The sequence below is a fragment of the Strix aluco genome, chromosome 8 (genome assembly GCF_031877795.1).
Source record: "Strix aluco isolate bStrAlu1 chromosome 8, bStrAlu1.hap1, whole genome shotgun sequence".
Lineage (NCBI taxonomy): Eukaryota > Metazoa > Chordata > Aves > Strigiformes > Strigidae > Strix > Strix aluco.
This window is the reverse complement of record NC_133938.1, coordinates 11,438,093-11,464,099: the sequence shown is the minus strand read 5'-3', so window position 1 is coordinate 11,464,099 and position 26,007 is coordinate 11,438,093. Positions and strand designations below refer to the sequence as shown.

The following is a 26,007-nucleotide window of genomic DNA, read 5'->3' as shown; positions in this document are numbered from 1 at the left end:
GCCCTTTTTATTATTTTTTTTAAAACTCTGAAATCCTGCAAAATCCTTTACATTTTCCCCAGCATAAATCCACAATCTTCTTTAAGGCTGATCTTCTTCCAATCCCATGCAAGTCTGTGATGCAGTCTTTGCTAAAATCAATGATTAATTATTAAACACGTGCCCAAAATAATTTCTGTGAGGCCCATTTTTCTCTTCCACGTGGCAGGGGAATGCGGTCTGTGCTGGGGCTTCCTGCAGCAGCTGGCAACAGGCCCCTCATCCCTCCCCTTGGCAGCAGCAGTAACACTGGGCAGCTTTGGCATCCGCAGCCCACAGGCGGTCGGACAACGTGCCTTCATCGCCCCACACACCCGAGCTACCATTACCCACCCAGTGATGGTTTCGGACATCTCTCTGTGTGGCTGATATTCTGGAACAGCACTGCAGCTCTGGTTCCTCTGTGCCTCCACCCCTCCTTCAGAGGGATGCTATCTTCCTACAGCAAAAGCTGCCCAAGGCCAAACAAAAAAGGCTTCTGTAAAATGGGGGGAATAATCCCTGCTTTGAGTACAGTCCATGCCCATCCTGCCCTGAAGCCACTTCTTGGACCATCACTGTGTCCTCCACAGGGGCTTCTCCCCAGCATGGAGAGGCCTAGACCCTCCTGTGCGACATGCCTACGCAAGGTGAGCCACTCGCTCTGACGCGCGTTGGCTGGCACCATGCTTCACCTGCTGTCACACTGATCCAGGGCCCTGACGTTCCCCAGCCACCTTGCCATCTGCTGATGGGGACGTGCTGTCGTCTCCTCCCACTCTGCCGACCCAAACTACATGCACCAACCTGGTCTGCATGGTTAAGCCAGGACTGAAATCCAACCACTCCCCTGTTGTGTATGTAGGAAGGGAGGGAGAGTTCTCGGCTTGGATAGCAGGTTTGAAATCTGGCCAAATAATCTGTAATTCTGGGCAAATTGCTTCCTGCGACCAGACCTGCCCAGACACACATCCATCCACATTTCACTGATGTGTTTGCTTTCTTCCGTGTGGAAATTCTGGCTTGATGGATTTGGCCACCTCTCCAGGATCCTTGCATACCCAATCATCTAGCTGCAGCATCCCAAAATCCTAGAAATAACTTCTTGGCAAGCAAGCACAGATGAGCTCTCCAGAGCCTATGTGGTTATTTCCATCCAGGGACCTTCACACAGAAGCAAGACATCCTACCCCTGCCCAGCCCTTGTCTGCACAGTTTGGCCAGGCTCTCCAGTCTCACGGCTATGTTTGCATTTGTTGGGCACTTGGTAGAAGGGTCTGTGATCCCAGCTGCAGTTAGTTTCAGGTGCTCCAGACCCTGGACCACCTTCATCCTTCTTCCAGCTCTACAACATCTCTTTGGTCCCAGCCCATGAACCCTTGCCCTTACACAGCATCTCCTACCAGCAGGCTGCAGAGCAGCTCAAACTCACTCATAAAACTATGGCACAAGTCAAACTATTTACCCAAGATCCCAGATGTCCGGGAGAGCCCAGAACTGCTGGGTTAACTCCACCACATAACCAACCTCTCTGGGCCCACGTCATCTAAATGTTTTATTCTCATGATATTATGGTGCCAGACAGCTGAGCCAGTGTCTAAGGTGCTTAGCTAGAACTACACAGAACTTTATTTCCCTTAAAGCCAGGCTCTGTGCTGGCCACCCTGGCCCCCCTCACCCTGAAAACATGCACCAGAGCAGGCAGAAATCTGTTAGGTGGGATGAGACTTGAGAATCTGCCTTTCGCGCTCTGGAGCGGGAGCACTTCCACATCCAGGCTACATCCAGCCCCTGAGGCTCACCAGCCCCTCCGTCCTCCCTCGCAAAGGCTTCAGGGCAGCACACCAAACATCAGGCTGCTGCAAGTATGAGACCAGCCACACTCTGCACACCAATCATCCTCAACCCCCTTTGCAGAAGAGGGGCTGGTTTAAGGTGTTGAACTGTGTAGTTTGGGCCTGATCCAGCTGTCCTGCCAGTATTTCCCAGCAGGAGATCAGAGTAAACTCCTGGCATCTCTCAGGGCCTCTGCCCCCAAAAAAACCCCAAAGGCCCCTGAGACAAGGTCTGGTGGCCTGGCAGCCCAGGCCAGCCTGCTGCTGCTCTTTGCAAGGCAGTGACCCTTACCCAGCTCATCCCAGAGCTGCCGGCATTTCTCCGTTATGCCTGTCCCCTGCTGCCTCCAGAGGGAGAGCCGAGGATCAGCCATGAACTGCTCCGTTATCAACGTCAGCATCCTGGCCCCGTTGGAGTCCCTCATGCGCAGCATCTCCCGGACCTGGGAAGGACAGAGAGAAGGTCTTTGGTGAGACAAACCATGGTCCCTCGGGGGTGTTTAGGACACAGTCACCTGGCTGGCAACCCACAGCTCCCTCAGTCTGGGGGTCCAGACTGTAAATATATACATATATATGTGTGTATCATGTATAGTCATACATTATAACACTCATGCAGTGACTGTGACATGGCTGCTTGGAATCCAACTGAGTAGCAGCTATAGCCTAGGCTTGAAGAGGACTAAGCAATCAAGAACATGAAAACAAGGTCCTTCTGCAAAGGAAGAGAAGAGCCCATAGGTGCCACTTCTCCATGGTCTCGGTAGGCTCTGCAGGGTTGGCCTTCCCCACACCGTGCTGATGGGGAGATGGGGGAAAGCCCTCCCTCGCGCAGGGATCACGGCAAGCCCATCATGTGGGAGGAAGAGACCTGCCAGGAGAGCAGGCGAGACAACCCAGGCCTGACCCAGAGCCTGGATTACAACCGCCTGCTCCGCGACCGGGAGAGAAGGCACTGGAGCAGAGATTCCCAGCTGTGACGGGCACCCTGCCAGGGCAGCCAGTGAGCTGCCGGCTACGTGACACGCCGAGCAGAGAGGGGAGAGAGCAGCCGGCTCCTCCTCACCTTGGCAAACATGGAGTTGAGCTGTTTTCCCGAGCCGTAGTACCCTCCCTGAGATAGGAACAGCTTCACCTGCTCTCGGACCTGTTCCTCGTCCAAGTGCCAGCAGTTCTCGTCATCGATGCTGGCCCCAGCAGTGGGGTCGGGAGCACCTAGGGGAATGGGAAAGGAGCAGAAAAGAGACAACTGTGTTTACAGCAGCAGGGTCAGCAGTCCCGCCAGCAAGAAGCAGACCCACCTCTGTTTTATCAGCTCAGGCAAGGGAAAACCAACCAGATTCCCAGGCAGTGAGCCCCAGCTGGCAGCATCATGCTCTCCTTCCACAGTGGTGGCAGCAGCCATCAGGTGGGATCCTGACCACAGGGCTAATGCCCAGCCCCCCTCCCTCTGTGCCCCACATGAAGAGAGGCTGAGGAAGAGCAGGGATCCACCTTCCTCCAAGGCCCTGGGGGTGCAGGCAGCACAGCTGCAGAGCCCAGAGCGCTCCCCAGCTCCAGGGATCACCCAGGGTGCACCTCCTCCTGCTCAACATCACCAGTTTGTTTAAGCATCAGTAAAGCTCCAATTCCTGCAAGCCCTTCCCCACATTAGAAACAGTCTAACAAAGATACCACTGTATGGGGGCTCCAGAGCCCCAGGTTAAACACCTGGTCCTGCCCTTCATTTGCTTTAGGACAGGGGACAAGTCCCAGTGCATCAGTGCACCTGCCTGGGAGAGATCCTCAGCTGGAAAGAGCAAAGGATCAATAATCCTTCAAAGACCAAACTGTGACCAGAGTAGGGCCTTTGGCAGGCACACACATGTTTTCACAGACTGTATTTCATCTTTCAGTGAACAAAAAAAACCCCAAACCACAAGTGCTTTAAACAACAACTTGGATCCACCTCTCCTTGTCTTGTCCCTTTCAATTCCCATTTTTCCCCCTGAGTGCTACCCTACCTCCCACCAGTGCCCCAGCTTCCTGGGCTCCCAGGGCACAGGGCAGCACCGCTCCAGTGAGCAGCCACGAGTGCAAAAAGGAACAGAAACTCAGCTTTTTGGCTCCCCGCTTAAATCCTGCTCTGCAGAAACTCCTCAGGGAAAACCAGTGCCAAAGAGGGACGGGCATGGCTGGAAGATGCTCTGCTCCATTTTAATCTGCTTCTCCCATCTCTTCTCCTTCTTGAGCAAGGAAGGGGGTCAGGGCGGGAAGAGGGAGGTGCTGCATGGACAGACAAGGGATGCTGTAGCCAACACGTTCCCAACTAAATCTTAATGATGTCTTCCCCACTCAACTGGGACCTGGTTGGGGAGCAGACATCACTTTCATGCAGAGACAGCTTGGGATGCTGTGCACAGCCCAGCCCTACACATTGCTGAACCAGGAGCTCAAATGCAATTCATGAAAATCAAGCTCTGGGATGCCTGCTCAGCAGGGTGACTGTCTCTTCTTGGCTTGTAAGCAAGAGGACATCAACCTGAGGGGTTTTGCTCCTCCAGCAAAGGCTGAGAATGCTCCTGACCTGGTAAGATACAGCTATTTGTATTTAATGTCCTTTAGAAAATTCCTTTAATTTCTGCTAACAGTCGCTGCCCAAGAGTGATTCCAGCAAGCTCTAGGCATGGCCTGCACCATGCTGAAGGGACAGGATGCTGCTGCTCCCTCTGCAGAATAATTTATAGTCGACACAACCACGTAATTGGGACGGGAGCTGAAGCAGCAGAAAGGAAATCACGGCCCCTGGATGAGCATGAGAGCTTTTCCCTACAGCCCCATGCATGTCCTGATCCTGCTCCCCTGATGCTAGTGGCCAAGCCTTGCTGTAAGCCATGAGGGACCACCACCACCACACCAGGGACAGTCCATCCTAGCCATCTCAGCTTTTCTGTGCCTTTTCCTTCCCTCCCCCAACCCCATTCTTATTTCACAGATAAAGAGCAGACAAGCCAGCGATTATCCCCTATCAGGAACCGATGACTAATCTGTCTACCACGAGCGCTTATCCAGCCCCATCGCCGAGGTATCCCAGACGCTCGTGCTCTTAATATCCTTCTCCCCACCATCCCGCCCACTGCTCGCTGCTGCAGCTATCCAGACCAGCCAGGTCACCTCAGCTGCCTCTACAGGGTCACCTAGCTGCATCTATAGGGACCAAGAGGGTGTGGATGCCTGGGGTGACCCATCCTGCCTAAGCTCAGCTCATCCTTGGTCCTTTCCCAAGGCTGCTGTGGCAGATAAAGGTGAAGAAGTTAGCAAGATGCAAAAAGTGGCTGCATTTCTCTGGGGTTCCCAGGGCTACCCTCGGCGCTCGCTGCGCACACATAGCGTTAGCGATGGAAAGCCCAAGCAGTGAGGAAAGAAGCGTGCAGCTAAATAAAACCTCCTCCTCCCACGCAACACATTGAGCACTTCGCACGTTGGGGTTCGGGCCGCAGCCAAATTAGTAACGCGCCTCCCGCGCCTCCAAATAAAACCCAAATTTGCTTGTAAATGTATTTTGCTCTCCTATAAAAGATTCAGAGAGAGGGTTGTAATAGCAGATTCCCACATGTGCAACGCAACCCGGCAGATAACGGGCTGCCCAATTACGCCGGGGAGCTGGATAAACATTTAAGAGCAAACAACGGGATTTGTGCCGGGTTTAAATATTAATGGCAGGATTTGTCCACTTCCCCTTGCCAACGTTCACACCGTGGGGGCTTCGGCAGCAGCATGCTGTGACGCAGCCGATGAGTGATTCCATGTCTCAGCTCCAAAGGAGCGGGGAACGGCATGTAAAACAGCCCGGCGCCTGCGTAACACATTTCTCATATAGCAGCATTCCTGCTCCAAAGAGCCCCGTTTCAGATGTGCTGGATCTTGGTCCTGCCGGATTCAGATTTAAGGAAACATCATTGCACATCTTGAGTGGAAAGAGTGTTTCATCAGCCCGTTTACAGTGGCTATAGAAACAGATAAAAATGCAATCCATCACACTCCAAGCAGAACCGCCCCCCCCCCCCCCCTCGCTGCAGGCTCAGGGTTTAACTGTTTGATAGCCAAGCGAGACTTCTCCATGTGGATACAAAGACTGAGAAGTAAGGACTGGAAAAACCGACAAATTAGAAAACATAGTGAAGCCAGGCACAGAAAAGTCAACACCTTGCTCAGAAATTACCTGCCCAACATGAAGAAAATGAAAGGTGTTCCGGGACTGGAAAGCAGGTGGTTTCCAGCGCTGAGGAGGGGGTGGGACCTCATGGGTCATGCCAAGGAATTGGTGCATCCCAAACCCAAGCTCCTGAACCCAAGAAGGGGAGATACATCTGCCAGGTGGTGTGGGAAGCACTCCCAGAGCATCTCACCCGGAGCAGGAGCAGTGACACAAAGAAAAAGGGATATTATTTTTAACCAGCGCCTGGAGCTCATGAACTGATGGTAAAAGCAACCCAGGGTTGCAGGTGGCCACCCCAGCATCTCCCTCGTCTCGGCTGACTGTGCCCAGCACCCGTGGGTGGCTTGGGGTCTGGCCATGCTGGCCCCAGGTTGGCAGTGCTGGGGAGGGCTCTGCCAGCCAGTGGAGCCGCAGCCGCCCGGAGCAGGGCTGGCCGTCGTGGCAGCAGTTCACAAGGGCCATCTCATGACTGCACATGGTGGTGTTGCTGAACGCCTCCAGGCTGCCTCTCTGGTGTCCAGAGAGAAACAGCTTGGGGCAAGGGGTGGGTAGGACATGGACAAATAAACAAACAGCAGAAAACCTCGGAGAGAAAATAACCAGGCACCAGAAAGGAAATTAACTCTAACGAGGGATTAAAAATAGCAGCAAAGCAAGGAGTCAAGCTCTGCCAAGGCTCCCGGCTCGTTTTCAAGGGGAGGCAGGTTGGATGGAGCCTCCAGGGCGGCCTGAAAATTCATACCCATCTGACAGCAATGGGGCAAGTGAAGCCGGACTGGCTCCCAGCACAGTGGCTGAGAGCTCTCTGGTCCAGCTGGTACCAGCATCGGGCCCAGCCATCTTTGGAAGCTGCTTCTCAAGCACCACATGTGCTCTTGGAGTCATTTGGCAACCCCAGCAGCTCTACAAGACAAGGGGGAAGAGCTGAGGGCAGAGACTTTCCCTCCACCACTCAGGTGTGTTATTTTCCCTTAAATTCACATCAGCTCAGCAACCAGGGACATGAATCCCCTGGAGACCTGACCTTCTCCTCCTCCCCAGCAGGAAGGCAGAATTCTAATAGATTTAGCGGTGCTGCCCTGCAGATGCTGTCATGGGATGACCTCAAAGTTAAAGACCGCCTGAGGACTCCTCAAACATTAGCCCTGGCTCAGTGCGACAGGGCAGGCAGGCAAGGACTTCCCGCACGGCCGACCTGGCAGGTGACTTGCCGTGCACAAGGAGCAAGATGGGCCAACGGGTGAAGGGCAGTATTAGCCCAGGAGCTGAAAGAAGGGCTCAAGGTGGGCAATAATACAACTGGGACAGAAATGAAAAGATAAGGCAGAGGGCTCCCTATGGCTTTTGCATAAGCAGATCTGGTTTTCCCATGTCAAAGCCTGAGGGACCATTCCCACTCAGTTTTCTGAAGGTCCTCTCCTCCAAGGAAGCTCCTGAGACCCTGCAGGACCACAGAGGCCCCTTGGTGATTCACCCTGACCCTCTGCTGGCTTGTCCTTGGAGGGAGCTGCCCTTGCACTTTGACACAGTGGAGGTTTTGTGGCTTTTCCCACTTCTGGCTGAGAAGAGCATCCCAAGCCTTTCGACGGCATCAGCTGAGCACCACAGACACTGTGTCACCCACTGGCATTTCCGTGGGGCAGACAGACAGCCCCGACCACATCTCCTGGGCTGAGGGCAGCAGCTCTCCCTGCCATGCCCAAGCGCTGCTCGAGCAGGGCAAGTTACCAATCTGCAAACATCGGGCCTGTCAAAACCTCCTGTTCCTTACCCAAGGAAGGGGGAGACTTCACCAATGATGCCCGAAGGACACCTCTAAGCCCCGGATCTTGTTGGCCCACAGGCATTGTCAGTCCTCAGAGCTGCCTCTCCTGTCTTCAAGCTTCTCATTAAAGATTTTAATGACCACTGGCTCTGGCCCTGCAGTGGTTTTCATCAGCCTCCTCTCCTTCCTTGGCCACAGACTGCTTTTGCCCTCAGGAAGAATCCAATGTTTGCCTCCAAAGCCCAGACATCCCAATCAGGCTCAAAGGATGTATCTGAGACAGCAGCTTTCCTTCTGTACACCCCACACTGATCCTGTCTTCCTCTTAAAATAAATTCAAATCATTCCCTACAAGCATGAACCAAAACACAAGAGGAGATGAATGCCATCTCCCAAGTCTGCTGGATGGCTTGGATCCTGCGCACTTGCTGCTGCTGGGTGTTGGATCCACCCTATGAGAGCAGGAAACCCAGCGCTGCTGTCAAGTCTCATCAGTGCTTCTAAGTTCCCTCTCCTCCATATTGCTTGCTTTTGACCCTGAAATCTGCCTCTCATCCTACAATTTTCATTTCAAGCTTTTTTTTCACAGCCTTGCCCTCTCTGATACCTCTCTGCAATACTTTACTGCACCAAAGCAATCGCTTGATGTTCCTCATTTACACCTCAGAAGGACATACTCTTCCCATGTTTCAAAGTGGTAGACCATGGATTCCCTCAGTGGCAAAGCTGCACCCCAGCACATCCCACCATGGCTGGTGGCCCTGAGCCACTTCCTCAGCTTGCACTTCTCCCAAGCCAGGCTGCCCCCACAGCAAACCAACGCAAGCCCTGGGCTGATGCTCTCGGAAGAGCAGAGGGAGCAGGATGCCAAGGTGGCCACCACCAGATGCTCCTCACTCTGTCGGAGGCCTGGTTGTTGGATCCAAGCTCTCCAGCTGCAGGTCCTGGCTGTCCCCAGCAGCCACCCCACCAGGAAAGGCCAAGCACAAGTCACATTTGCTGGTGCAATGACAACCTTGCAGCCTTGCTCCGTGCCGGACAGTCATACCACTGACTTTGTCCCCAAGCAGGAATACACTCAGGGAGGGGACACCGCAGCATTGAAACCCACCCCAGTCTCCTCCCTCCAGCTGCCACTTCAGATGCCGAGAGTGGAGGTGTCAGAGACGCGAGACGCTCTCACTGTGAGCACGCTGCCCTTTGCAGCCAGCTACGAGAGCAGAAACGTGACCCACTTAAGCAGGCAGAGGTCAAGTGGGGAGCAGAGCAGCAGGCACACCTAGGCTCTCTGCTTGGATTGAATCCTTCGAGAACACACGAGCGAGCGCCTTGGCTGCGCTCCGAGACTCCATCGTTACTGGATAGTTTGCATTTCCTTCTAGGAAGGCAGCCGGGAAGATCGGCATGCGGTGCACAGCCCGCGGCTACAGACTCCTGCAAGGAACAAAGCTCTGATGCCCCGAGACAAGCACGCCAGACAATGGCCTGTAATTTTCTTTGCCATTCAGGCTCTGCAGGGGGAGAAGGAGCAGCCCTGAAAGCCTCATTTTACAAAACCAGATGATCCCCTTGCACAAGGGGCATTCCCCAGCCAGCCCAGAGTGCTCCCAAGGTGCAGAATCAGCTCCTCCATCCCACGTGCTCACCATCGACATGAAAGGAGCAGCCTTTTGGGTGACCAGAGGCAGGTGGGGAAGACCTGATACTGATCTGAAGCTCAACAGACCTCTCAGAAGAAATGGGGGAAAAAAAATAGGATTTCTGGAGCGGCTGTTCCTCCTCCAAGGTGTAATAACCTCAGGTGTCCAATGCACACAGTGCGTTACTGTTTGCGCTGCAGAGGTTGGCTTGCCAAAAATCACCATGGTCTCAACCCCAAGGTGAATGAAAGTGTGACCCCAAAAGTCTGAACTAAACATGGCCAAGAAATGTGCACATAGGCCCACAAAGCTCTATGTAAAGCATACCTTGAAGAATTTCAAATCCCAGGATCATCGACCCTCTATGAATGTATGAACCACAGCTGAAAAGGGCAAGATGGAGGAAAAATTTGGATCTCCTTGAACTGGAGCCCCCAAAATTGCTCTTGCATACACAGCCCCACATGCCTGCAGCCCTTCCTCACCCTGGGCTCGTTGCTCAAGTAGCTCTGCGGTGCAGTTGCACTGCAGCTGTGCTTCACTAGCAGGACGAGGAGGGCAAAGCTTACACACTGTCCAGGATTCAGAGCCGAAGCCCTAGACAACATCACTCTGAACTGGAATGTGAGGGATTTTGAGCCTTCTTTTTCACAGGGCGCAACATCTATGAGTTTTAGATTATCTCAAGATCATCTTAGATCATCTTTAGATCATATCATCATCCTAAGCCTGATCTGCATCCTCCCCCAGGATGAGAAGAGACTGTTCTCCTGCTTGCAGAGGCGTTTAACTCGCTTGTGACCCCGGCTAGGCAGCCATATGGGTATCGGATAGGTGCCACCTTCTGCTGGGTAAGTCAACGTGTCTCTGTCAGTTCAAAATCGCATGCTGGAGTGAGTGAATTTGCACGAGTCTGAAGGGACAGAGAATTTTTGCTTTGTTTTTTAAAACCACTTGTAAAAACAAGAAGCAGATATTGAACCAGAGCCAACATCTGTATCTTTGTAAGACTCTCAATCACCAGCATTTTGCTGACTCCAGAGCAATAAATATTCAGAGCCTTAAAAGCTTTTCTTCAATCTGCTTAGGAGAAAGCAGGCTCAAACAATGGCCAAGAAGGGATCTTGCTCAACCTCAGCTGAGTGGATCATCAGCTCAGGGACGGAATGGACCTCACCAGATTCCTGCAGTACCACAGCTCCTCATTCTTTAATACCAAAAATGAGGAACCCCCCCAAAAAAGCCAGTAATTGAGAGCACAACCACACATGCAGCAGATGTGCCCCAGTGGAGGAGACAAAAACCTCTCCCAAGGTCAGAGCAGGAACGACCAGATAGAGGGAGGGAAAAATATCTAAGATCAGAGCTGCCATCACTCCTATGGTGGAGGTGGACCCCTGGCCTCACCTCTACATGTGGATGCAACCAGTTCAGATCCTATTTTAGGCTGCATATGGGGCTTTTTATCTTCAGAGCACTTAACAGACATATGTTAATCCCTGCAACACCCTTTCGTGGCAGGTAAGTGTTTATTATCTGCGCTCTACAGCTGGTGGGACAGGCACAGCGGGGAGTGACTCATTGTTGCAGACCCTGGGCAACGTCAGCTCCTGGGCTCCTTGGAAAGACATCGCGGGAGCACCCAGCCTGGGCTGATGAAGGGAGCCTCAGGGCAACTCCCCAGGGAGCCTGGGCCACCAGGCAACTGAAGCAGGGCTGGGATAGGCACCGTCCCCCAGCCAGTGCTTTCCAGGGGAGGAAGTCAAAAGCATCTTCCAAACACAAAGCCTCAGAACTCTCCGCTGCCTTTGTGCAGTAGGTCAGGACAGCAGCGCTCATTTATTGTGGGCAAATTAACACCCATGGAGATTAAAGCTTTATCTCCCGCCGGCTCAGCCGCATCTGACTTAGCAACGTGCAGGGCTGGGCTGACACTGTGTCCCCGCACGCTGGAGGAGCCACATCCCCATTGCACCTCCCGTTCCTCAGGGTCCCAGCACCATGTCCTTCTGTGCTGGGGACTAAACGTGCTCCCTTCCTCCACCCTTGGCTTCTCCATCCTACTCTGAGCTGCGCGTTGTGCACCACCAGCCTGTCTGCTCTGCCTTTTCTTGCCTGTTGAAGCCAGTGTTTGACAGATAAACACATAAAGAAGAACAGAGGGCAGAACAGGCAAGTGTGGCCAACACCAGTGTGGTCCCAACACACATGCAGTAATGTCAGTTTGACACTGCCACCTCTCTCTGTGCAGCAACAGAAAAACATGGCAAAACAAAGGTCACACCATCAGTGTGAAACCACCACCCCAACCTCAAACACAGAGTGAATCAGTGCCCAGCCACCCAGGGAGGAGGGAGGAATTACCATGCACTTGGTTGATCTCTGAGTTGGACGACAGGATCTCATCAGCCAACTTCTGGGCAGTGGGCAGCACCTCGGTGTGGTGTGCTGTGATCAAATACTGAACAAACTTCTGGAGTTGGTCCCTGTTCATCTGGAAAAGGGTCTCTGAGATGGGAAGACGGAGTTTGACCTGGTCCGGCTTGCGGATCCTGTACAGTGAAAGCGCCACGACGTGGGCGCAGTAAAAAATGTCCTTGTTCCCACAGCCGCATGTCACTGAGGTGATTTTGCAGCGGTCGAAGCTGATGGCCACCTTGTAGGTCATCTCTGGTTCTGTCGCCGTTGCCGGCTCCGTTACCGTCCCGCTGAGGTGGAACCCTGGAGAGGGAAAGGAGAAGAGGGGAAAGGCCATGTTAGCTTCTCTCTTTTCCACAACTACCCATGCAAACTCTGGAAGGAGGACAAGGCCAGCCAAGGCTGCTCATGCATCGCTATGTCAAGGAGTGCTCCACCCAACGCACGCCATCCTGGTGGCTTACACCCAGCAACACCCAGCCCACGTATAAACACACTTCTGCACCAACACACACGTGCAGCCAGACTCATCGGCGAGTTTATTTAACAGCCAAACCCCCAGGGGAAGAACAAAGCTGCTCAGTTCCCATTTGTTTAAGAGTCTCTCAGACTGTTTCTCTCCTGGGAGTCATCTTCATCTACACCTCCCTCTTGCTGAATTTGCAACTGACGTGAGCGAGGGCTGGCAGAAAAAGGCCAGGTCTTCTTTTCTTTGATGAGGCAGACAAAAAACCCCACAAATTAAATGCAACGCAACTCCAACTTCAGTCCCTCAACCAGGTAGAGTGCTCCAGGGCATTGCCACAGCTCTGAGCTCTTGCACGCAGCGAAAACAAAGAGTAGGGACAGGAGCAATGCACAGCCCAAGCCATGGTCGGAGGGGAAACTGTTTGTTCCTTGAGCTCCACAATATTTGCTACTCCCCACAAGCTCTTGAGCTTTTCCCAAAATACTGCTGCCAGGGAGCCAGCTGCTTGTTGGCACATCCATGTGTTGGGCTGTAGGGACAGCCCAAATCGATCACACAAACGTTACGGTGCTCCCGACAGCCCCCACTGTGCTGCAAGGGGCTGTAGTGCCTTCAGGCATGAACCATGAAAAATTAAGTCCCAACAAGTCCCAAACATGGATGAGGAGCGCAAAATGCGTCCAAAGAAGGTGGACGCAATGAGCAAGCAAGGGATAAAATCAGTGAGAAAAGACTGGATGCCCATCAACCTCCATCCAAAAGCCCAGGGAGCCCTTCCCAGGAGCCAGCTGCAGAGGAGGTCCAACATCAACACTTTGCATTTGCCCAGCCACCTGGAAAAGGGACATCTTTGTTTCCCCCATTCATCTGCCTCACTCCTCCATGTTAATTAATGTGGCCACGGCCACCCAGTGCCCCTGTGTCAGAGTCTGGCATGGTACCCGGGACCCTGCCTGTTGCAGCCCTCCTCCCCAAAGAGGATGCTCACTTTTCTCCATGCCACTGCAACCTTATTAAGCCCATGTTTGTACAGAGGTCCCTGCGGAGCCTGCCGTCCCTCCAGAGAAGGCGGCAGACAGCTGAGAGCCCTACAATTAGCGACAGAAAAGGAGAAGGGGTGGGGGGTGAAGATTAAAATACATTAACTGCATCAAACCCTTGTGCGTTTGCCAGCTCTCACAAAGGCTTTCCGAGACAAATTCTACCAGAGGTTTTTAATAAATGGCATCAAAACCAGCTATTCACTGCCAGTCTCTTTATAGCCACGCCAAAAACCACATTCAAATCTGATTAAGCGTCAAGGAGGTCTGCTTTTACTTTAGTGCAGGGGAGGGGGAAAGCAGACCTGTTCTGCTGCCATCACCCAAAACCCACGCCACATGGCCAGCAGAGCAAGAGGGGAGGGACGGACAACCCCGCACTACCCTCTCGCTCGCATGCTGCCGGCAGTGGAAGCATGGCCGTGGAGGTGCCAGGCTCAGTGCCATGGGAGCAGCACGGCCACGGGCTGACGAGCCCCCCCGCTTCACACGAGTCCATCCCCCAGCAGCCAAACTATATAAATCCTGAGGATAAACTCCAACGTGTTTATGTTTTACCACTTCTCTGGTCTGCGATGCTTGGCAGGCGGCTTCAACTCACTGCCAGTTTCTCCTTAGTTTACTTTTTGAACAAGTTAAAAGGATTGGAAACCACGTTCCTGAGCAAGAATGTATGTATATATGCGTATGTACACCCATAGGCACATATATATAAAACCCTCTTAAGACAAATTATTAGCCATAAACACTGCCTTGAAATGCTTACTTTAGCAGGATCATGGGCCAGACCCCACTTGGGGCTAACTGGTGTAAGACTGGAGGAACTCATTTAACCAAATGACCTGTTTTGGACAGGTGTAAGTCTGAAAATACATCAACCGTGGTCTGAATCCGGCCCCTCGAGAGAGGAAATTTGTCCGGATACTTCTCAGGCTGCTCTCAGGCATCCTAAAAGCTGTGCTCCCCCATCCACTGCGAGAGCTGGTCCTCGCAACTCGTAGCCAAGGTCTGTACATCGAGCAGGACCGTTCAAGCACGTCAGCAACTGCCAATTTCATCTGGCACTGGAGCCCTAAGTCAAGTGTTAGTTTAGATTTTAGGCATGGTGGCAGCAGGTCTATTTAAGATAAACTAGGAACTCTATACAAAACATTTATCAAAAGCTTAGTCAGAAATTAAACATGGTGAGAGGGGGAGAGAGGGGAGCTGGCGTGAGCAGAGGCAATATTTGGGAATATTTACATTAACAGGAGGTCAGCCTGCAGCTACCACTCTGCGCCCTGCTCTGTGGCCAGGTCTGCACCCCAGCACCCATGGGTGCTGAGCACACCAGCTCAGCAGTGATGGGTATCACTGTCCCAGAGAAGAATGGTGGTTAAAAGGTAGGTTATGGTGTGTTTCCTCCATCAACCTTTGAAGCACTTACTTCCGCTCCACACAAAAACCTGATGCTACACTCACCAAGAGGCTACAGGTCTCCCTGGAGAAGGACAGCTGTCACCATACCCTCCTCTCCATTCATCTCGCATCCTAGAAGCACATGGGGTAGGTGATACCAGCACTCCAGCAGAGAGAAACACAGCCCTGGCTGCAGACAAAGGGTCTGGATAGCGCTGAGAGCAAAAGCATACTCTCTTCCATGTCCCCCCTGCACGTTTCAATTTAAGACATTCCTACAGCCGAGTGCTTATCTAGGACTTCATCTTCTGTTCCTTAACATAAGCTAACTTAGTGTTTGATTTGCTGCCAGCAAAGTGACAGTGCCAGGGCTTGAAAACCGTGGAAAAGAAATAATTAAATACCATCTTTGTAACTACAGACTGATTACGCCCCATCGGAGCCTAGCTTTGTCCCAAGAACGTCGCCACCTCCTCCCTGCCCCAGAACAGCCTCCCCTACTTTTACCACAGATGCTTCCCAGTGGATATCTCTCTGATCCAGGTTGCAAAAGGAACTGAGTGCTCATACCTGCCCCAGAAAGAGCACAGAAAGGTGCCATGAATGTTCACAGGCACACAGGGCACAATGAGCACATTTTCTTCCTAAACCCACTTACCCCTCAAACGGGGACAAAACACCAGAGCAAGGACCTTGCATTAGTGTCACAGGACACTGTGCCTCTGATTTAAATTAAAGCAGATCCTAGAAATGTCATCTGGGAGTTCGTGAGCTCCGCACTGGTGGCACTTCCAAACTCATCAGCTGGGCAACACTTTCCCCTTTGGAGCCAGTAAATTCTGCAGGCTGGGAGGAGCATGGATCCACAAAACATCTCTGGGTTCTGAAACAGCTACAAAGGATCAAGCCTTTAGCAGGAGCTCCAGTGCAGGAGACTTTGCTATTAAGATGAGACCATTAAGGCCTCAACAAAAGTATTTTTAACCAAGATGGAGAATTCTTCCATTTCTAAACCTGCTCAACCAAAAGGAGTTTTGCAAACTCTTCCAGTTCTGCAAGAGCAGCCAGCGTCTTTCAGCTGGGCATTTTTAACCCAAATGTCCACAAGCCATCAGTCAAGAGAAACTACTAGCCTGTCCTGCAGCTCCAACCCACCACCAGGCTGGCTGTGGAGACCCCTTGTGTTGGGTCCTCCAGCAAACCACTGAAGGTAAAGGCAACATTCAAGCCGGTTACATCCAAATTACCTAAAGTTTGGAGACAGGCAGACCACTGGTGGAAATTTAAACTCCAGAAACAAGCAAAACCCAGGTGTAACCCCTTCCCTTCTCATAACTGTGTCATCAAGAGCCCTCCAACACCCGCAAGGAGGAGAAGGAAGAGGACCACCCCGCAGCTACAACACTAGCTGGGAACTCGAGAGCTCAGTTCTGCTCCCTCTGGCAGTTGCTGCTCACAGCCATCCCCCAGATTTCACACCGCAGCCCAGGCACAACTCACAGTTGTCATTCACAAAGTTGTGCCATTTGGAAAAATTAGCTCGCTCTTCCCAGGCGCAGCACTCGCCTTTCACGGAGCGTTAGTGCAATCCTGCAGGGGAGGAAGCCTTCACGCAAGAGCAGCCATCTCTAGGACCTAACCCTGGATCAGCAGAGACCATCTGAGGTTGCTGCACAAGAGGATGGGGATCAGTAACACATGCGTAACGCAGGGAGCATTTCTTCACATCACTGTGGCTCCTCTGACGGCTATGCAGGCTTTTCTTGGTCTCTGTGGAAACCTCAAAGCGGGACAAGGACAACTCTGCAGAGGGAAACGTGCAACCACACCCACCACCCTGAGCAACGACCGCTGTACATAAAGAACTCACCCCCACATCTGGCTGTCAAAACCTCAAGTGACTTCCCAGTAACTGAGCCTGGTATTTTAGGCAGCCTCTGTTAGGAGTAACATGATGGAAAGTCCATCCACACAGCTTTCCGGAGGCACCAGCTGCATGCCCTTGCATCCCAGCCAGAAAGGGGCAGCTGCGGCAGACAGCACCTTGGCTCCTCACTGCTCTTGTGCCCCTCAGCTCCCAGGACCCCACTTCTAGTCAGTCTAACCCCATTTCAAATCTGTATTTGGGCAGCTCTGCCTTCAGGCAGGCAGGAGCTCTGCAGAACAGAACAGGAACAAATACATGGATATTTATGGGGCTCAGCAGATGCAGAAGAGGTAAACTGAAATTCTCAGCGCAAGCCGTATACACTAGGTTAACATGACCCAAATATTTTTTTTTAAATTTCCAAACCACAGCGGAAAGGTATTTTAAACTAAAGCGATTCCAAGCTCTTTAGTGATTAAACGGACTGCAGCTCCAGCTCCTAGTGGAAAAACCATTTGTTTTTCCACTGTGTGAAAGCCATAACTAGCAATGAATAATAATTGCTGCAGCAAGTGTTATTTATAAGCCATTCTCGGTCACATTTCCGTACCTCGAAACAGCAGCTTTCTAAATGTGAACTTAAAATCGGTCAATATTTGTAATGTAGACAACACCCGTGGGAGGAAGGTGTCAGTGCACTCATGCGGTGGGAAGCGGAGGTTAGTAAAATCTCCCAAAGCTTTCCAGCTTCTAGATCAATTCCTCCAGCCGGCTGATGCTGACAATTGCTCAGTCCCTGACCTTGCAGTTGGAAAGGAGATGGGCTCATGAACTCATTTGCACATGACAATGCTCCAGCAAAGTGAATCATCTGCCTCCGATAGTAACGGAGAGTACGGCGCGCCCCAGCCCTCCCGGGCTCCATTCAACCAGCACGGGGCTGGCCTTTTGTGCTGCCAGTGCAAGAAAGACTCTGCTGAAGATGTGTGCAATTAAACCCACTTTTCTTGTTGCTCTTTTGATTCAGCACGGCTCAATGAGAGGCACCCTAGGCAGGTGTTGTCACACACAGATAAAATGTGCCTTTTCAGAGCACTGGCAGACAAAAAGAAAGAGGGTAAGGCTGAATCAATTGCCATTTCTCCCTTGCAAAATAGGGAAACCAGGCTTCCAACGAGTCAATGAGCAGAGCTGGTACAAGTTTACATCCTCCCTCCTCCCCAAAGCGATTTCTTTTTGTGATCACAGGCAAAGGTGTTGCCGTTGAGCGAGACCTTGGCAGGGATGAAGGAAGCAGGCGATGGCTGGCCAGGAGGATGCTGCCCCAGCAGAATGCAGCCATGCTGCTTCTGCTGTACATTTTCCCCTCGCAGCCCTCCTCCCCAGTCCCCATCATACTCCTGACCTTGCCCGGTCATTACCACCCTGGAAAAGCACCTCTGGCCTTTACAGAGCTAACGAAGACCATTAAAAGCCCCTGGTAAGGAGCCGTGCCCACAGCTGAGCTGACACCAGAGGAGCCGTAACAAAGGGATATGGCCAAGGTGGAGAGGACACACCATGCCTGCAAGTGTGCCCACATGCACCTACGGCCTCAGACACCAACTACCACAGGTTTAGGAGAAATACTGCATCTCCAGGTAGGCCAGGGAAGAAACATGAGCTGCAGCTGTAAACAGAGGAGATGCAAGTGGGGCTGTTTGTGCTGGAGGGAGCCGTAAGCTCCTCTGAGCAGCTGAGTAAGCTGGAGGGACGCTCTCTCTGCCATCTGCTCTGATCCCACAACACCTCCTGCAAATGAAGAGTCAATCCACTGGTTTCTATCCCTGTTAACCTCTAATCAGCCAAGAGGACCGGCCTCTGCCTTGCTCTTTATCTGAGCCAGCTAATGCGTGAAGCACACCACGCTTCCCATCTGCTCCAGCATTACTAGAGTTAAAGGACAAAGCCCTGTTCCTGTCCCGAGCATTCACTTACACAGATGCCCTTGTATTAACTCAATTTCCCAGTGATTTCCATTATTACCCTTACGAGATTTCTGGTGTTTGTTTATCTAGGAGCCTGAAATGGAGGTTTTTTTACTTCCCCCTACTCAGCTCAGGGGGTGGCTAGACCAAGGGCGTGCTCCGGATGACTGGTCCAAATCTGTGACATTTCCCAAAAATATTCAAAACTATTCCCCCATTTTCTCCCTAATCCGGAGTGCTCTTTGTTGCCCATCCAAACCTGAAGACCCAGGTTTGTGGGGTCTTTTGTTGCTAGCCCCAAAGCCAAGACCACTCCTTCCAGCATCACTTTCCACATCCTTTCACTGCCCACCAGCAAATGGGTTCTTAATTTACCCAGATGCACAACCCTTGCTCTGAAGATGTATGGTCTGGGGGGAGAAGTTAAAAATACAACCAGTTTTAAAGTTCGGACTGACTTCCTCTGTTAAGGTGCAGCCCTGCAAGCTTGCTAGTAGTTCAGATCTAACACAAACCAACCCAAATGCCATTTTTGCAGCAGCATAAGCAATAGAAAGGGCTTGAAAAGAGGATGAGTTCACTGCATCTTTGCTAACATGTGCTGCCCATATAATAACTGGTAACAAAATGCTGACAAGTCTGCTCTTTACTGCTACAGTATATCTTAAGGTAAGCTTGAATATAAAGAGCTTTCTTAAAACCATGATAAATCAGAAAGATGAGGACGTATTTTTGGTAGAACTGGTGAATGGACCATCTCTACATCAAAGGAGAAAAAGCAACACATCTCTGTGACCAGCCCAAAAGCATCCCTCCTCTCTCTGTGCTCACGAGCAGTTGTATCTGAAGAAGGAGCAACATGGTTCCTTTTTATACCTCGGGTGTCTTCTTAACAGATGGAGGATTGTATCTGAGCATGAAAGAAAATATTCATGGGGAGGAAATTCACTTTTGCTGGAGTTTCCAGGCTCGTGCGACCCATCAGTTGAGGCTGCCACAGAGCAGACCCAGTTCTGTGCTGTCACCACCCTGGCTACCTCAAGGAAACCAATGGGAGATGCCAAAACTCACACGCGAGGCTGAGCTGGGGTCATCTCCCAACTTCAATGGAGGCACCCAGATTTCCAACAGCTGAGGAGCTGGCTTCTAGTACATAAAAGGGTTTTAATTAGGAAATGCCTCTTATCCCTCCATGCAAGTGTCACCACGATGGGATCACTGATCTTCACCGCAGTTGAAAGCAAGTGGAGCAGTGCTCTCCCCTCTGTCATCTTTTTTATGGGGCAATTCACATAACTCTTAGCCCCACAAAAACATAATCCCAACCCCTAAAAGCAAAGTCTGCCTCCCATGCCAGAGCCCTTAACCCATTGCTCCTGGCTTAAGGGCTCATCCTGGGTACCTTATGGTCAGGGAAGAAGCTGCTTCAGAGCCATGAGCATCCTCTTTCCTCTACATGTCTGCTCCCCTTGCTGACCTGCTTTTCCAAGATGCAGCCTCCCCCCAGCATTGGCAGATTTTCCAGGTCTTAGCCTCAGGCTGGGGAGCAGCTTTGGATTTTGTCTTCAAACACACAAAGATAAATTGCATTCAATGCATATTTTGCAACTTAAAGCTGCCTCTCGAGCGGGCCACCTCCAACCCAAAGCACAAACTCAATCCACCAGTATGGAAAAGCAAAAGCAAAACCAAGCTTGAGAGTCTCCTGACTTGTTTTCTTACCACGTTTTGGTTTTGTAAGGGGCAGGACCAGCAGCCAGCTTAACAAGGACCAAAATCAAACCAGGGCATCGCACAGCAATGGAGGGAAACAGGACACCACCCCGATCCTCCCTGAGACACCAGACCTTAAAATAGCAGCTCTACAATTTATAGGGAAGTTATTAGTTATAATTTTCCTGGCCCTCAGAAGCCTTCTGAGGGAATGAGGCAGCCTAGATTCAGTACGAAAATCTGCTCCAAATTCTTCCTAAAAAAGACATTTTTTCCACTAAGAATAGCTCTTTTTTTTTTTTTTTTTTTTCAAAGGGAGGATAAAGTCTGACTTTCTAAGTTATTGGCAATGTTGTTAAACAAACATTGTATTTACAAAGCGTTTCAATAGCATTTGTGGTAACAGCCTCAGCAGCAGATTTGCTGAAAAGGTCAATTAACTTCCTTCCAAAAACCTCGCTTTTAAGCACAGGAAAGGGCTCTGCATTGAAACTGCTCCCCCAAAGTGGAAAAATCTTCAAGATGACCTGTTTTGCCGTTTCTGCTCTCCATCCCCCATTTGAAAGTTGGGCACAGACTCCAGGAGCAGGCACCAGGATTACCAACCCTCTCCTGCCAACTTTTACAGCCCCCGTTTATAATAAACCCACCTCTTTTTTTTTTTTTTGCTATTGAATTTCACTAAGGAGACCACAGCAAACATTTTTTATATTGTAGAAATATTATTATACTTAAACGGCTTAGCTCACTTCAGTAGCTTCACAAAAACTTAGTGGTTTCCTTCCCCCTCGACCCCCAAACCAATAAAGCTTAAATTTTGGAGCTTATTAGGGGTGCTCCATATAGGGAAATTAAGTACTCATTGCAGAATAAATTATTAGCAATTGCTATTCCAGATCAGCCTCCTCTGTGGACATTTTATTCCAGAATAATTCTGGGAAACTTTGTTAATGTATTAATTATTCCTGAAGGAAGGGACTTTAATTCCAGGACAGGGGGTCTTTCAAATAACTGCTGCACACCAGTGACTGGGCTGGTCACCAGCCCTCGGTGACAATCCTGACCAGAGCAATCCCAGAAGAGGTGGTGAGGGGCTGTGTCCAGCTTGGGAAGGTTGAAACTGAATTTCAACATCCAGCAAAAACTGAGGTGAAGGAAAGGCAAACACGTTGATTTCGTGTGGAAAAAACATTTTTCCAGCTTTCTTTCAACCCATAAGCTGTGAAGTGAGAGGAACAGTCTAGTGAGAGGCTGGAGGACTCTGCATCATGAGGTGTAACATCTGCCCACAGTGCTGCAAATGACTCCTGTCCCTGGGATCTCTGCACAGAGCACATGGGGATCTCCAGCAGGACCACACTTCGGAGGGGGGAACACGTGCTGTCATGTCATGCTTCCCACATCTCCATCTTGGCTCAGTGCTCTTCTCACAAGAGTCCTGCCCACACACCAGGGTCCCACACAGGAGGGATGCCAGTGCTTACACGCATCCCTGGGGAGTCGCAAGGCTTTCATCCATCATGTGCACAAAGTGTGTTGAGGTTATCTGAGAAGCACCAACTCTGACAGTGGAGAGACCTGCAGAGCATCCAAGTGTGCTATGGCAGCTGTCAAGCTCAACTCAACCTGCTGGTGGATCAGTTTTCTGCCTCTTCCACAAGGACCAGGTTTTTGTTTGGTATCCTCCAGTCCTACCAAACTATACATACACCCAAAATTACTCAGACAACTACAAAGTCAGCTCCACGGAGGCCAGAGGTCGTGCCAGAGCAGCCAGACTCCTTGCCATCTCCTGGGCACAGCCATTTCCCCAAGCCACACAAATGGTATGACAAAAGAGATCCCTGATCCACTGTCCACCACTGCCCACAAAGCTCAACATGCTTCAGAGGGCAACAGCAAGGCAGCGTGTTCAGGCACTATAAGAAAAATCAAAGAGAGACAAGACCAACCCAACCGAGGCAACCACATACAAGTTCTCAGTTGCCAGTATCTCCTCTCTGGTAAGACCCCGCAGCGAAGTTTGGGGTCATGGCTGACAAGCAGTCAAGTTGCCTAAGTCTGCACAATGAAAACCCTCTGCAGAACAGTCATCATGCTTTAAATAACACTTAAAACCCCCTTTTGATCACTTCAGTTTTCACATGACCCTTCTGAGAAGTCAGGAAGGCAGTGGGAGGTCTGCAGAGCAGAGACTTCCCCAGCAGCCCTCCTTGCTTGAAAGGAAGGCAGTTGGGAGACAGATGCCTGACAAAGATGCTCTGCTCTCCAGCATCAGCAGTTTTCACCATCTTTAGCACGCAGGCATTTCATGAGAAGCAGATTCCTGTGCAGTGATTTTAAGCCCCTCTGTGCTGCCCTTACTCCTTCTGGACATGCACTGTCCCCAGCATCTCCCAGCCACACATCACTAACCTCTGCTTTAGCAAGGAGCCTGCAACTGAAAAGCTGTCCCAGCATCCACCACGCATGGGAAAACATGAACCCTCCTGCTTTTCAAGTTCAAGATGACTCCACAGCTTCGCAGCCTTCAGAAACACAAACAGCCACAAAAGCTGATACCCAGGGAGATGCGAGCCATCGCTTCGCTGGGTTGAGAGTGGTACACGGGCTGCCTCTGAAAAACTCGTGTTTCTGATTAAAACCTTCACAGATTTTTTTTTTTTTCTGGAAAAACATTGTTATTCAATCCACAGCCTAGACTGCAGGCTCCTCTGTTTGCTTTTGGTGCAGTGCAAACATCTAAAATGACACCGCGTAATGACAAGATCTGTCATCGGGATGGCTGGGGCTACAGTAGAAAGAAAAACGAGGGAGCGATCCATTCCTTCTCTCTGGAATTCATCACAATTAAAAGAAAACCTATATTGTGCAGCTAATGCTAAATACCCGGGTCCGAAGGGAAAGGGGAAAAGTGTGACGAGAGACATTTAGCAGCAGTTTTCTCCCATTATGTGGCATGAGGTCCTTCTGGTGGTGGATGGAGAGTCTCCAGCTCCTCTAACCACAGATCTATTTGAGTAATTAAGTCTCTTTATGAAAGGGGAAAGAAAGGGAGGAAAAGGGAGGAAAAGGGAGGAAAAGGGAGGAAAAGGGAGGAAAAGGGAGGAAAAGGGAGGAAAAGGGAGGAAAAGGGAGGAAAAGGGAGGAAAAGGGAGGAAAAGGGAGGAAAAGGGAGGAAAAGGGAGGAAAGGGAAGCTCTGCAATATCCCAGCCAACCATCTGCTGGCTAGCTGAAGTACAACCTGAAAGCCTCACCGGAGTGAAACCCCACCCCAGCAGCTTCCTGCAGCTCCCGGTTTGCCCTGATCCTCTGTGGGGTGAGCCAGGCAGGGCTCCCTGGCAGCGGGCACCACAGGTGCCAGAGGGTTATCAGCAGACTTATCTCAATTTGGAATTGGAAGCAACCAAAAACGCAGCAAGCTCAGCATAATGGGATAGAAACAAAGTAAAAAGCAAAACCAGATGAGCGCCTGGGGAGTTGACTCCTCTCTTCCCTTTGAAAAGGAAGCTGGTAATTTGCGAGAAGGCGGTTTTTACCCACAATCTCAGCAAAGGATTTTAGGAATTGCCCTAATTAGCACATAGCCCAAGTATTACATGGTACTCCCACTTAGAGACTGCAAAGCAGTGGGGGGAAATCTTCCCCTGATCCTTGAAAGAGGGTCCACAGACACCCCCGGAAAAGGGGAAGCAGCCACAGACTGTGGGTGACACATCCCAGCTTGAGGGGGTCTCTCTCCCAGTCAGATGGCAGATGGCAAAGTGCACCCAGGGAGCTGCAACGCACTGGGGATCTGCTCTGAGAGCAGCGCCCGTGGCCTTCCCCACCCTGTGCTGAGCCGGGAGCAGGGTCCCTCTTCACCTGTCTGGGAAACTGAGGCAGCAAAGGCAAACGCCAGGGGACAGCCGGCTGGGAAGCACTGAGCAAGGGACGCAAGGAGCCCACACTCCGCCACTGCCTCCCCAAGAAGGAAACCTCCAGCCCTGCTTTCCCCCAAGGTGATCTCCTTGGGTTCAACCTGGAATAGTGCAAGGTTTTGGGTAAACTTCTGCGGTTGGGCTTTCCAGGAACTTCAGCTGCTGGGCTGAATATGGTGCATAATTGCAAACTAAATTGCTGTTAATGAGAGAGGTCAAGACTGAGGCTGGAAAAGCTGCCCTCACCAAGATGACACCTGAAAATGGATCAGTGCAGGTGGATTCCATCCTGCCTCAATGCTGGTTGCTGCTAACCCTGCTTCCTGAAGCTACTTAACAACTCCAACAGTTTGTTGCACCAACTGCGTGTCAGGCATTACCTATCCACTCAGGTTTTGCAGATGAGGAACAGCCAGGGGATAAAACAGAGGACATTTTCTCCTCCAGGAGGGCCATCTCAGCATCAGCTGGACTCCTCCAAGCCCCCACCAGGATGGCAACCCGCAGTGCATGCCGACAAACAACAACCATCAAACCATTTGAGGTGAAAAAGCCCCAACCTGTGGAGTTACAGGAGAAGCATGGCTATCACAGGCACTTTGAGAAGATGCAAGCATGAGTCTGAAACCACACAGAAAGATGCAGAAATAAAACTCAGTTTTCTTTCCAAAGCTCCTAACATTTTAAGAAGATACGACCATTCTTGTCATGGTTCAGGGCTTCTGAGCACTTAGGTTTAGTTGTTTGGTGATGTTAACATCACCCTGATGCACACAGAGCCAGGCTCCACCATCATCTCCACATTCCCACAGAAGGGGTACGTACAACGCCCAGGGCCAGGCCACCTCCAAACTGAACACAGCATCACCTTGGGTGGGTGTCTGAAGGAAGCAGCTGTGGGTTTCTAGCGTATAAAGAGGGCTGAGACCTGACTGGCACCACATGTCAAATGATGATGCTCACCCAGAAAAGCAACACTGGGATTGCCTGGTGATGCACAGGGAAGACGTGTCTGTCCAGTCATGCTGAGTTTCAAACTTAGACGAAGCTAAAGGAGATGGGAGCCCCAAAGCTCGCAGCAAGACCAGCTTAATTCCCCCCTGAGCCCTTGCTTGGAGATCTACTATCAAGACTTCACACCCAACACTTGTGCGTACAGGGAAATATTTTACTAGCTCTGACACCGATGCGTCCACCTCAACAGCAAACAGTCCCTGCAACAACACTCACTGCAAATTAAAATGACTGCAACCTTCAGCAGCCTCTCTCTCTAAAGGGCAATTGCCATTACTTATTAATTTGCTTCCTCAAGATAAACAAGAAATATATTAAAATCTGAAACAGATGAGGAGTGCATGGGGCAGCAGAGGGACAGGAGGTTGCCACTTGTCTTTAAAAAATAAATACTTCTACACTGGATTACACTTTCCACTTGCTGTTTCCCCTAGGAGCCAATTTTTACACTGTGCGTTTCCTCCACAGGAGATGGAAACCCCACAGGCTTTTATGGCATGTCAAGGGCTCAGCCATCTTCAAGGCAAGGAAGCACCAAATTTGGGACTTAGCAGGTGAAATATAAATAAAAATAGAAGTAGTGAAATAAAAGCTAAGTGCATCTTAGTGATGAACACATCTGTCTACAGGCTGCTGTCATGGATCATGATCTTGACATCTTGCAGAGGAGGTGTATTCTTTTAAAATCAATTCAGTTCCTTGTTTAGAGAAACCACTCCAATGAACCTAGAGACAAATTAATTC

The 26,007-nt window shown here is 50.9% G+C and overlaps 1 protein-coding gene across 1 annotated transcript in view; it reads right to left on the bottom strand.

The window, feature by feature from the left end:
* The window catches only part of ZSWIM5 (zinc finger SWIM-type containing 5), a 101,353-nt gene that overhangs the window by 18,472 nt on the left and 56,874 nt on the right, over positions 1-26,007 (bottom strand). Inside the window, exons 2-4 of the mRNA XM_074832173.1 lie at positions 11,821-12,177; positions 2,920-3,068; positions 2,146-2,296 (exon numbers count right to left, since the gene is read on the bottom strand). Of these exons, the coding sequence (XP_074688274.1) occupies positions 2,146-2,296; positions 2,920-3,068; positions 11,821-12,177 (657 nt within the window). The remainder of the gene's footprint in view (positions 1-2,145; positions 2,297-2,919; positions 3,069-11,820; positions 12,178-26,007) is intronic.